A 12740-nucleotide genomic window follows, 5' to 3' on the forward strand; every position below is an offset into this window, starting at 1 on the left:
TGATTAGAAGAACTTTGGTTACTCTTATGATGATGGTTAGCAATGATGGTTATAGTTTTGATCTCTGGTATTTCCTCTCGGAGGAAGTGCTTCTGGGTAATAACTGAGTTTATTACTAAAATTTGGCTCTACTTATAGTAATGAAAACTTGACCAACTAAAAGCAACTGCTTAACCTTAACTCCACATACAACTAGTCCACTTTAGTCAAACGGGACATTTGCTGAGTACGTTGATGTGTACTCACCCTTGCTTTACAAACCACCCCCAGGTTGTCCCCACTGTACTCAGTGCTCAGGAGGAGATGCTGGCAACATGGAGGACTTTGAGGAGTTTTAGGACTACGATGAGTTCTAGTTTATCTTAGTGGCAAACCCCTAGTCAGCTGCCTGTGTAGGCTTATCTTCTACGTTTCGTATTTTCGCACTTTGATATTAATGTTGAAGACTATGGCTATGTATTAGACTCTGTGGATATATGTCTTGGACATCTTGATATAAGTATAGTACTTTTCCGCTATTTACTTTGAGCATTGTGTGATGATGTCCAATTATTGAATCGTTGTGTACGTGAGTTCTGATCCTAGCACGTACATGGTTCACATTCGGTTTGTCATCCAAAACCGGGTGTGACAAAAGACATATATGTTCTGTTAGTTAGGTGGCTGTGGATATGGGTTTGGAGCTAATAACCCTCGTTCGAATCCCTATTTGTGCATAATTTTAGCTTTTTATCTTTCAAATATGGAGGAGCACGACAATGATGGAAATCGTGGAAACGGTGGAAACCCTGGCTAATAATGCTCTACTAGTACAATGCACATATGTTGCCATGACACATCAATTATATTTGATGGTATGGTGCAACGATTATACGATACACAATGGTCTAATGGCAAGCCAGTGTGATGGACCCTCCCACAAAAAATAAAGTTAAAATTAAAGTGGACCCTCACCAAAAAAATATAAATTTTAAATTAAAGTGGACATGATCCATATACTAGATATTAAATTGTAGATAGTGCACTTTATCTTAGCCAAAAGACCAAGACAGTTGTGAGTTGTAAAGGATAGCCGGCCCTTTTATAGCTAACTCGACAACACGTCCTCCCTTTAGCTATTGAGGCGGTACTATACAGGAGTGCTATGCTACATGCAGCATAATGTCGTATTGGACTTAAGTGTTTTCTCACGACCCATGAGATAACATCCCACGTCACTTGACGATAGTGGACCATATATTTGATTAGAAAGAAATATAAGGACTAGAGAAAAATGGTTCTTCATGCGAGTACAGAATTCGTCTTTTTTTGACCGAGCGGGACCTTGGCATGCCGTCATCATGCCCTCCACACTTGCTCTAATCGACCGTCAATCCATAGCAATGCCGATCATCCCCTGCCGGGCCCCGGCGCCCCCTCCACGTCTGCAGTGTCTATCCACGAAGCCTGTTGTGGCAGTGTGCATGCTCCCATCTCCTAGCGCTAGCTAGCTATAGCTCAACAGTATAGTATAGTACGATACGTAATATTCATTAGGCATTGATCACATCATCATAATGGAAACTCTGGACATGTTACCACAAGTTCATCATTGCAATAATAATATAGTATAGTTCTGTTCTATCGTTCCCGCTTTCTTCACTCGACGACGACGACCAGCTTTACCTTTACGCACGCATCGACTATACTATATCGCATTATTCCCCAGTCACGTTTCACGCATGCCTACAAACTAATCCCTTTTACCATCTCGTAACCACCCACTTGCGCTTAAACATCACACCACAGTCTCATCGCACCCCATGGCGTGACCTGACCAGCCAGCTGCTCCATTTTCTCTATAGAAAGCAGCGAGAGGGCCATCGAAGACGAAGCAACTTGGAGCGAACAAACGGGTGCACACTGCACCACACACCGCACAGCAGCGAGCTCAGCCAGCGGACCAACACGACGAGAGCCGCAGTCGACGACCAACGAGATCCAGATCGCCCGTCCGCCGCCGCCGTGAGCTAGCTAGCTAGGCGGCCACCACGCATGGCGCTGTCGGAGCTCCAGGCGCGGGCGTGGTTCGTGCAGTCGGCGGCTGCGGGCGCGGGGCTGCGCTTCGACGAGGAGCGGTGGCTGAGCCGGGTGCGGCAGAGCCTGGAGCGGGAGGCCGCCGAGGCGCTGGGCGCGGCGGCCAAGGTGCTGGACGTGCCGCGCGTGCTCAGGGCCACGCGCCCCGAGGCGTACCTGCCGCAGCACTTCGCGCTGGGGCCCTACCACTCCAGCCGCCCCGAGCTCAGGGACATGGAGCGATACAAGCTCGCCGCTGCCAAGCGCGCCGAGAAGCTCTTCGCCGGGGGCCGCAGGTTCGACCACCTCGTGCAGCAGCTGCTCCTGGCCCAGGACAGGATTCGGGCGCCCTACCACAGGTACGTGTGTACGCCGTACGTCCACTCGCGCGTCGTCACCATGCGCTCTCATCTAATTTTCCTTGCTTCTCCTTCCAGTTGACGAAACATTGCGCGGTGCTCTCTAGTCTCTACTGCTGGCCTAGACTAATGCATCCTGCGGCCCTCCAGTCTCTCGAGATGGTTGCTGGCCTAGCTAACATCACGTTTTTTTTCCTGCTGCAGTGACAGCTCTGGACTCTTAAACCTGAATTTTGTTTGACCAAAAGCTAAGAACTAACACTACCGGACACAATTGTTTTGTCAAGTGCTCCTGGAAAACACTCGACAAACCATTTGTCAAGTATAACATTCGACAAAGAAGTCTCGTCGAATTATACATCAGCAACGGTTTCTTTGTCAAGTATTTTTTATCGGGCTTTGTCGAGTGTCACCTATTACTCGGCAAAGTAAAGTCACCGTCACGACGCCAAGTGACGGTGATGGAGCCTTTGCCGAGTGTCCTCCATGAAACTCGCAAGGCTCCATCTTTGTCGAGTGTCTGTTTGACTAGCGCTCGGTAAAGATGGCTTTAGTAGACCCCTTTGCCAATCCCTTTGTTGAGTGCTCCGGGAGGCACTCGGCAAAGTCTCCCTCTTTGCGGAGTGCCTGCTGGACTAGCGTTCGGCAAAGGGAGCCCTAATAGACCTTTTTGCCGGTCTCTTTGTCGAGTGCACTAGGAGACACTCGGCAAAGTGTGCTTCTTTGCCGAGTGTCTGGGCCACAGCACTTGGTAACGAAACTTTATCGGTTCTCAAGTGTGTCTTCTTTGTCGAGTGCTATAGTCATGGCACTCGGCAAAGTACCTCTTTGACGACATAAAGTGACCAAAAAACCCATTTTTATTTGTTTTTATTATTACATCCAAACAAACAAAAGATATATATCGTTGACATCACATATATCGCAAAATCAACACATGTATCACAAACACCATATATCTCACAAATGTCACCACATCAAACAAGTTTCACAAACATAAGTCTCCAACACTCACAAACATAAGTCTCAAGTATCTCATAGAGTATTACCAGCATCAACAAGTTCTAGGCCGGAGCGGGAAGGTGAGAGAGAACCGAGAGAGAGAGAGAGAAAATATACTTGGACTGAAATTACACAATTCATGATTCATGTAATTGAAGTGGTTACCACTTCACTAACACAGTTAGCCACTTGTTAGGTACTTGCACAACATGATAATTACTAGGTTTGATTGGTTATAAAATACTAGGGTAGTAAACAGCTTACCAACTTGCCAACATGGTAGCAACACAGTACATAACAAACAACTTATTGTGCAAGTGAACGACTACTAGTGCACTCTATTCATCAAGTATAGAGTTGTCTGAATCAGAAGAATGAGCACTTGAGGAATGTTGATCCGTGTCAATAGCATGTACTTTATTTTCTTCCGTATGGTGGAAGCTCAGGTTGAACTTCATTGCATTCATTAATATCAGTGAGCTTCCTCATCATTCTTAATTACATTCATTATTTTTTGGTCGCCCTGAAAAATAGAAATAGTGTCCGTATTTAGCGCTAAAGCTACGACATTTAGCAGAGTTAAATTGAACTATAGTGGTTGTAGCTAAAATGACGCCTAAAAGTGAAATATCGTAGCTTTAAGTCCACCAAAAAGCTAGAGCTGGGCTATAGCGCCGTTATAGCCCGCTATTTTAAACCTCGCAGTCCACGATTACTTTTAAAAAATCGTGGTTGAATCAAATGGGGTTTCAGCTGAGTCAACCAATCCCTAAATACACATAAAATCTCTACTCCTATAGGGCACCAGTTTCGACATCGTGTCACACATGAAGGGCCTCTCCTCCGTTTCTCACCTAACATACCAAGTGACGATGTGGGTGGTTACATCATAGATGCATCGTGATAAAACACTTTAGCCCCAACACGAAACTAAGGGCACGCAGTGCAACGCTCCTGGATAGTACCACCTCGCTAGCTGAAGGAGTACGAGTGGTCGGGTTAGCTATAAAAAGGGGACAGGTCTCCTTTTCAACGCATATATTTCTCGATCTTTTGGCTAGTATAAAGCGCATTATATGTAGTTTAATATCTGATATATGGGTCATATGTCCACTTTAATTTTAATTTTTTGTGGGGATGGTCCATCACACTGACCTACCACTGGTCTCACGTGTCGTTCACCTATTGCACTATACCATCAAATATGATTGGTGTACCATTGCAAAGTGCAGGTAGTGTACTAGTCATAGGATTATGGATCTGTTTGGTATCGGATTGGGTTGGCACTAGGGACCGAGAAGACGATCCAGACACGATATATGGATCCACTTTAAATTATATCGGGCCAGGTCATGGCACTGTTAAATGGGTCGTGCCTTAGGCCGGCCCGCTAGACACATTTTATTTGGTAATCTATAGTTCAGTACCTCCTCCATCATCGTCACTGATTCATGAGCGTGAAAAAATCGAGAGAGAAAACTTTTTATCTGACCCCACATCACATATCTCGTCATTCGCACTCAACTAATAATTTATTAGCAACTAACTAGTTGAAACTAATATCTACAAAGTGCTTCACTTTCTAATATTTTCCCCAATTCCTGGGAACCAAACACGGCATTAATGCATTTTGATGGAATTTCTTGATAAAAATTTGGCGTTGAAAAACAAGGCCGGACGCTGCCAAAGTTTTGGTGTACCTACCCCTAGAAACGAAACAAAAGAGCACGTGTTACAGGCTTTCCTATATGAGCTTACTCGTTGAGTGAAGTTGACAAGTTGTTGGAGTAATAGTCAACATTTTGCAAGGAAAGTTTTTGGAGCGATGGTCTTAAGAATTTCTCCAACGTTCACCGAATGGCTCCCCGAACCACACGTCCGGTTGCTACAACACACGTTTTTTATATCCAGCGGCTCCCAGTATAGAGTCCCCGTTCGTGAGGAGAGAGAAGTTTTCCTGCATAGATGCCTTGAGCAGTTGAGCTCCATCCCCCGGATGCACCGTGTTTTGCACTGTGTCCAGTCATTTACCTCATGATTGGTTGGATGCTTCTCCGCAGTCGGCTTCTGTTCATGCGTTGACTGTCCTCTAATTTATGTTTGGATGCCTGTACGTGCATGATCACGCTTGCATGTGCGAGTGCAGCTAAGGCCAAATGAAGCCATTTTTATTGCATGCATGGAGAAGCAGGGAAACCGCATTTGCGGCCGGTCAGGCTTTGTCGAGCCATGCGCCCGTAGCTCAGGCAACCAATCATGTCGTTTAATATATATGGTATTATAAATAATTCAATTACGTCTCGTTTGAGGCATAGATCAATTAAGCTAATATGGTTTTAAATGGAATATATTTGTGTACCACTGTTAGCCATATGAGAGTGATATTTATGTGCTATATTTCTACTATATGGGAGCGAGCTGAAGAGCGTGTTACAAATTGTACAGTAGAAATATAGCCTGGAGATATATAAAATCAATTTTCATCCCTCCACTCTATACAAGGAGATATAAATATAGCCTCGAGATATATAAAATCAATTTTAGATAAGTTTATATCTGAAATTTGGAAACAAGTGGAATGCCAAATTCCAAATTAAATGGCCTACTCTCTTAAGTGGATTTCAATTCCTTCGTAATAAAGGCATTCGATTCAAACGGCACCTTATAAAAGTTAGTTGGTATAGGAGGAGATAGATAGAGAAAGCTGTTCGTCGGTATGCAAGTGAAGAATCTTTTATGATATTAAGAAATAACAGAAAGTATATTAAGAAGGAGTTGGATAAGGGGATGATGATTGAAGATAGCTTTACCAGTTTCTTGAACAAAAAACTTATATAGGCTTTATAGGCCCTTTGACCCAAATGGGCATGTATTAAAACAAGGCCCACAGTTCAGCGGCTTGTTGGGCTGTTGTGCTGACGCAAAACCCAGATACTACAGGCCCATTAGTGACTGAATATTTGTGCACCCACCACCCACCCACAGGTTCCTGGAGCTGAGCGACCAAACGCTGGCATGGATGATGGCCATCGACACGTGCTTCCTCCTCGACTTCCTCGAGAGCTACCACCGCGACGAGGTCACCGACATGGTGTCCTCGGCGACCAACTGGATCAACGCCACCGTGCGCGACGCCATGATGCTGGAGAACCAGATCCCGCTCTTCCTCTTCTCCCAGGCGCTCGCGCTCCGCCACCCCGACGCCGAGCAGGCCGCCGCCGCCGCGCTGCACGCCGTGCTCGACCGCTTCATCAAGGAGGTGTCCCCCGTCAAGACCACCGCCGAGCTGGTCGTCGCCGACGTCGCCAGGCACGCGCACCTGCTCGAGCTCCTCTACCACTTCCTCGTGCCCGACGCGACGGTCTTCGACGGAGACGGCGACGGCGGCCGGGAGCCGCCGCCGATGGTGCCCGAGGAGTTCACCATCGACATGCTCGACCCCTCGCAGCAGCTGCCGGACTACGACAAGGTGAAGCAGGCGTGCATGCAGGTGTCCAGCCTCGACGTGGCGCCGGTCCGGTTCGTCCGCAAGAACCTCATCTCCCGGCCGCTGAGCCTGGCGTCGAGCCTCCCGGGGAAGATCATGCGCAAGGTGCCGCTGCTGTCGGCGGTGGCGCCGCTGGTGAGCAGGCTGATGGCGTCCACCGACGTGGAGGCGCAGCTCAAGGGCGTCAACCTGGGGGGCATCATCAACTCGCCGCTGGCGCAGGAGATCATGATCCCGTCGGTGGCGACCCTGGAGCGGTGGGGCGTCCGGTTCGCGCCGGCGCCCGAGGGCGTCGTGGGGATCTCCTTCGACGCCGCGACGGCGACGCTGAGCCTGCCCATCATCACGCTGGACGGCAACACGGAGGTGGTCCTGCGCAACCTGGTGGCCTACGAGGCCGTGGCCGTGCGCGGGCCGCTGGTGCTGGCGCGGTACACGGAGCTGATGAACGGCATCATCGACACGCCCAAGGACGTGAAGATCCTCCGACGGAGCGGCGTGGTGGTGAACCGCCTCAAGAGCGACAAGGAGGCCGCCGACATGTGGAACGGGATGTGCCGGGCGACGCGGCTGGGCAAGGTGCCCCGGCTGGACGCCGCGATTCGGGAGGTGAACGCGCACCGGAACCGGCGGGCGGCGGCGCGGGCGCAGAAGCTGCTGAAGAAGTACGTGTTCAGGTCGTGGCGGATCCTGACTCTGCTCGCCGCCGTCGTGCTGCTGCTCATGACGGCGATGCAGACTTTCTGCTCCGTGTACCCATGTACCCGATGGTTCGGATCAGTGTTCCAGATGCCGCAGGTCGGAGGAACCCGGTGACTCAAATTGGACTGAGAAATAGCCTGTTGCATCGCTTCTGTATTTGCTAAGCTGGTATGATGCGTTTGGACTCACTGTTTATAGGTTGCCTGATTTTATGCCATTTTTTCTAGTGTAATTAAAGGTCTGTTTGGAAGCAACGATTTAAAAAACAAGTTTTTATTTTTTTAGTTAGAATAAGCTAGTTTTTTGGTTTTTAAGAAATGTGTGGTTCCAAATTTTCTATAAACCAATTTTTTAAAAACTGAGTGGTTCCAAATAGACTCTAAGTGATTGCATTTGTACAACTCTAAAAAAGCGTATCCAGATTCAGGTGAATAGATCAATAAGGGGCTGCGCCAGCGGGTATTACAGGTATTCTTTGGAATACAAATAAATATGTACGATGTTGGTTACTATTTGTTTTGATTTGTGAGGCATATCAAAACAAGGCAATATAATTAAAAATATATGACTTTTTCTCTTCAATTTATCTCGATCCGAGAGATAAATTGAAAGAACAAAGTTATTACAATTATAATTCTAAAAGAAATAGAATGGAGAAGTGCAATCAAAGAAAATCTTTACGGTTGTGCTTCTTGTATTATCTTTCTTTTATTACAAATGAATATAGTTATACCTTCGGAGGTCCAGATAGTAGTCCAAAGGTAGGAGTTAATACAGCTTCGTATACATAGTTAACCCGTGCTACGCGAGTATGTGAGCAATCGTGTCATGTGCATGGGCATTGTTTCTCTGTTTATAAGAACGATCTGATATACAACTCTGTATAAAATTACAACCATAGTCTTGAACCTTATATATAGCTACGGAAACTGCTAAAGGTAGCATCGTCATTTCTTCCCTGAGCGGCGACGCACGCGTTGATAGTTCCTCCTTGGTTTCTAGGTCGCCTGCTTCAGTTCTGGTAACACGCTTCGTTTGAGCACCTAAACTGAAGCTTCTTCCACTGTTTTTGACATGTATTAATGTCCTTCGCAAACATAGATTAGTGACTCCTAAAACAAATCGTAGAATGGTCAATATTAGTTAGTTTTGAGGATCTGCAGCATAGGCATTCCCCCAACATATGTTACTTGTTAGCATATCTTATTTATATTATTCAATAAAACTGTTAGACGTATTTGCACTTACCTTGGCTAATATGCTAAGTTAGTATGACTAAAAATTAGTGTTAAAAAATTATAAAAGACACTAATAATAAAAAATATTTTTAAAAAATTGAACAATAATTCTAAACACTATATATATATATAATTTCAAATATAAAATAAATAACTAAAGAATCACAATTTTGATTTAGTAAAACCCATCTACTGCCAATACAACAAATACCTTCTTTTCTCTTTTGTTGCGTAATTGTTCTATTCTAATTAATTGAATCGGTTGAATTCTTGTCCTCATATTAAAATGAATCGAGATTGATAAGGAGTTAGTTAATGTTGTTTGAGCATGTACTTTTTTGAGTGTCTATTTATTTTCGATTGGTATCTATAGATTGATCACAAGCCGAAACATGGTTAGAGCTCTAATATCTCTTGAACTTATACTGAATTCAATTAATCTAAAGCTCGTAACATTTTCTGATCTATTTGATAGTCGCCAATTAAAAGGAGGCATTTTCGTAATTTTTGTTATAGCCCTTGCAGCTGCTGAAGCAGCTATTAGACTATCCATTCTTTCTTCCATCCACTGTAACAGGAAATCAACTCGTATCAATCAATCCAATTTTTTTGAATAATTAGACATAGAATCCCCTAAATAAAGGGGCATATATAATAATAGGAAACATTAAGATGAATAGAAATCTAATCTTATTTTCTTATTAGTGTTTATTAATATCCTTTTTTGACTAGGTTATTTGAGAGCATTTTTGCAATTCATTATATATATATATATATATATATATATATATATATATATATATATATATATATATATATATATATATATATATATATATATATATATATATTAGGTGAGTGCCCGTGCGTTGCAACGGGAACATATAATAACATAATAATTTATATATAAAATATGTCTTATATTGTTATAAAAAATGTTTCATAATCCATTTGTAATCCTAGCCATACATAAATTTTGTTATTTTAATTTAGCGGTTTCACTACTACATTGCAACCATCGGTATTATACAGACTTCGATATATGCCACGATTTGCATGGTCTCATCATTGAAGAGCACGTGCCACACTTGTCGGTAGAAGTTCCCTCGTACATTGTCAGTCATCAGGTACGCACCACCATACACGCTTGTTTAAACAAAAAAAAAGGCAAGTGTATGTGTTTGCGAAGAGAAGTAAAGGCAGACCGGCATAAAAGCTACCCCGACGATGGCGAGTGGTCATTGTTGTCGGTCCTCCTTTGCGTCACCTCTGGCGCTAAGATGACGTCATAGTCCTTGATATAGTAGTCGTCGGAAGCACACGACATGGCGAGTACCGATGACTCTTGGCTGGGCTGCCAAACGAAGTGCACCCCGGGGTCATCAGCGAGGTAGTACACCTAGTCGTTGCACCACCGGATGTGCTACTCCTCTACATACATCTTGTTCGAGGACACTCACACAACGTCAGCAACGGTCGTCGTCCCAGCGCACAAGAATTCATGGCCGCTGGCCGGTCAGTAGTGACTTACATGGCAGGTTGAGCTTCAGGTGGATGATGAGCTGGACGTCGTGACGGCGCCGTTGTCGGATGCGGCGCCCGGAACAACCCGAGAGTCACCGGCGTTGGCGATGACCATGAGGTCCCCCTGTTTGAAGATGGACAACGCGGTGCAGCAGCTTTGGACCGCGTCCAAGCAGCGGCTGCGCCGGAGCTTGCCGAACACAGCGACACATGTGGCCACGTAGTACTGCTTCCAGAGGTCGAACTGGCAGTCGCCAAACTTCTCGTCGTCGATGAGCGACGCCAACGCGAGCGCTTCCTGCCAGTGGTGTTTGTTCGGGGTTTTCAAGTAAGAAACATGGATTCATCTTTGGGGTTGGTTTATGAAAATGACTCACAAGTCGAATCCATGGAAAAAATATTACGGAGAATAAACGTCACACATATAAAAAAGAAATTTAAGTTGAAAACATTATTCAAACAAAAGAAATTGCATGCAAGGCTCTTCTTTAAATACTACTCTCTTCATCCAAAAATATAATTCAGGAATATCGTTGATAATTATGTACTACTACACATTGTGCAAGGGTAGCAGGTGTGCTTTGGGAGAGATGTAGTAGATATTTTTACTGTAACAGATATTGACATAAACACACATGTGGTGTAGTGGTAGGTACGAGCATATTTGCTTAAGAGGTCGCAGGTTTGAATCCCATTGGGGCCATATTTGTGTTTTTTTAATTTAATTTTAGCTAGGCGTGGGATGCACGTGGGATTAGGAATGAGCTTTGTGGGGAGGGAGGAATGGGAATGACAAAACACGGGGTAGGCTGTCATTCCGTGTTCTGCCATTCTCTCTCCCCGCACTGTCTTTCTCATTCTCCCCTTCCCGCAAAGTCCATTCCCATTCCCATTTCATGTTCTGCCAGTGTTCTACCATTCCCATTACCCTCTCCCCGCACTGTCTTTCTCATTCCCCCCTCCCCGCAAATCTCATTCCCATTCCCACGTGCATCCCACGCCTAGCTAAAATTAAATTAAAAAAACACAAATGTGGCCCTAATAGGGTTCAAACCTGCGACCTCTCAAGCAACTGTGCTCGTAGCTACCACTACATCACATGTGTGTTTATGTCAATATCTGTTACAATAAAAATATCTACTACATCTCTCCCAAAGCCCACCTGCTACCTTTGCACAATGTGTAGTAGTAGATAATTATCAACGAGATTCCTGAATTATATTTTTGGATGGAGGGAGTAGTATTGAAAAAAGAGCCTTGCATGCAATTTCTTTTGTTTGAATAATGTTTTCAATTAAAATTCTTTTTTATATGTGTAAAATTTATTCTCCGTAATATTTTTCCATGGATCTGACCTGTGAGTCATTTTCATAAACCAACGCTAAAGATGAATCCATGTTTCTTACTTGGAAACCCTGAACAAACACCACTGGCAGGAGGCGCTCGCTTTGGCGTCGCTCATCGATGATGAGAAGAAGCTTGGCGACTGTCAGTTCGACCTCTGGAAGCAGTACTACGTGGCCGCATGCGTCGCTATGTTCGGCAAGCTCCGGCGCAGCCGCCGCTTGGACGTGTGTAACGCCCTGAATTTGGGGGTAGATTTTTTTCTTCTTTTCTCTCACCAAATTCGGGCGTTACTCTCTTTTCTCTTTCCCTGTTTTGCTCATTCTTCCCAATTTCAAACCAGTATAGTGACAGGTGTTCGTGTCATGTATAAACCAAAACCTAAGTGTCATGGGTGTTGCATCATGCCGAAGCACATTTCTTTGTCTGATGTTGAATGTTCGTCTCGTTCCATTCCGGATTTCGATTCGCGATTTAATTTCGTTTAGTGGTCCGCGCGCGTCGTGGGTTTTCGATCCGCGAAGTGGCCCGGCCCAGCCCAGCCCAGCCCTGCCCAGCCCTGCGCGCCCCTGGCGCCCAAAACCCCCATGCGCCCCCCCCCCCCCCCCCCCTTCTCCCTCTCTCTCTCTCATTTGGATCTCCCGCGCAACAACCTCTCCTCTCCCTCTTCCACCTCTCTCTCCCCGTGGTGCCCTAGGATTTGGAGACGGCGATCACCGGATTTTGGACCCCGAGGTGAGCTCCCCTCCCCTCCCCTTCTCCTCTCTCTCTCCCTCTCCCTCCTCTTCTCTCCCCCGCGCGCGCCCCTTTTTTTCCTCCTGCTCGCGCGCGCCCCTGCCCGCCCCGGCTCGCCGGCGGCGGCGCTCGCCCGCCCCTCCCCCGGCCGCGGTGGCGCTCCCCGCCCCAGCCCGGCCCGCGCGGCGGCGCCCCCTGCCCCTCCCCCGGCCCCGCGGCGGCGCTCCCCGCCCCTGCCCGTCCGCGGCGGTGCCCCCCGCCCCTCCCCCGGCCCGCGGCGACGCTCCCCGCCCC

At 46.2% G+C, this 12740-nt stretch overlaps 1 protein-coding gene and 1 non-coding gene across 2 annotated transcripts; one reads left to right on the forward strand and one right to left on the reverse strand.

Moving 5' to 3' along the window:
* Positions 1–851: 851 nt before the first annotated feature.
* LOC111590325 (U2 spliceosomal RNA) lies at positions 852–1056 on the reverse strand. The gene has a single exon (XR_004853456.1). It is a non-coding gene; the product is annotated as a U2 spliceosomal RNA (small nuclear RNA).
* Positions 1057–1850: 794 nt separating this feature from the next.
* Positions 1851–7835, forward strand: LOC100382923 (Putative UPF0481 protein). The gene is made up of 2 exons (NM_001175610.1): positions 1851–2414; positions 6402–7835. Exons 1-2 carry the CDS (start codon positions 2035–2037, stop codon positions 7717–7719), a joined length of 1698 nt encoding a protein of 565 aa, NP_001169081.1. The 5' UTR covers positions 1851–2034; the 3' UTR covers positions 7720–7835.
* Positions 7836–12740: the final 4905 nt, after the last annotated feature.

This window comes from Zea mays, chromosome 10, assembly GCF_902167145.1.
Source record: "Zea mays cultivar B73 chromosome 10, Zm-B73-REFERENCE-NAM-5.0, whole genome shotgun sequence".
In the NCBI taxonomy this organism is placed as follows: domain Eukaryota; kingdom Viridiplantae; phylum Streptophyta; class Magnoliopsida; order Poales; family Poaceae; genus Zea; species Zea mays.

What these genes read in the sequence shown, in the direction of transcription:
- LOC100382923 (NM_001175610.1), top strand. Translation starts at nt 2,035, where the DNA reads ATGGCGCTGTCGGAGCTCCAGGCGCGGGCGTGGTTCGTGCAGTCGGCG. An exon ending in ATTCGGGCGCCCTACCACAG is followed by an intron (nt 2,415 to 6,401) that starts GTACGTGTGTAC and finishes ACCCACCCACAG; the next exon opens with GTTCCTGGAGCTGAGCGACC.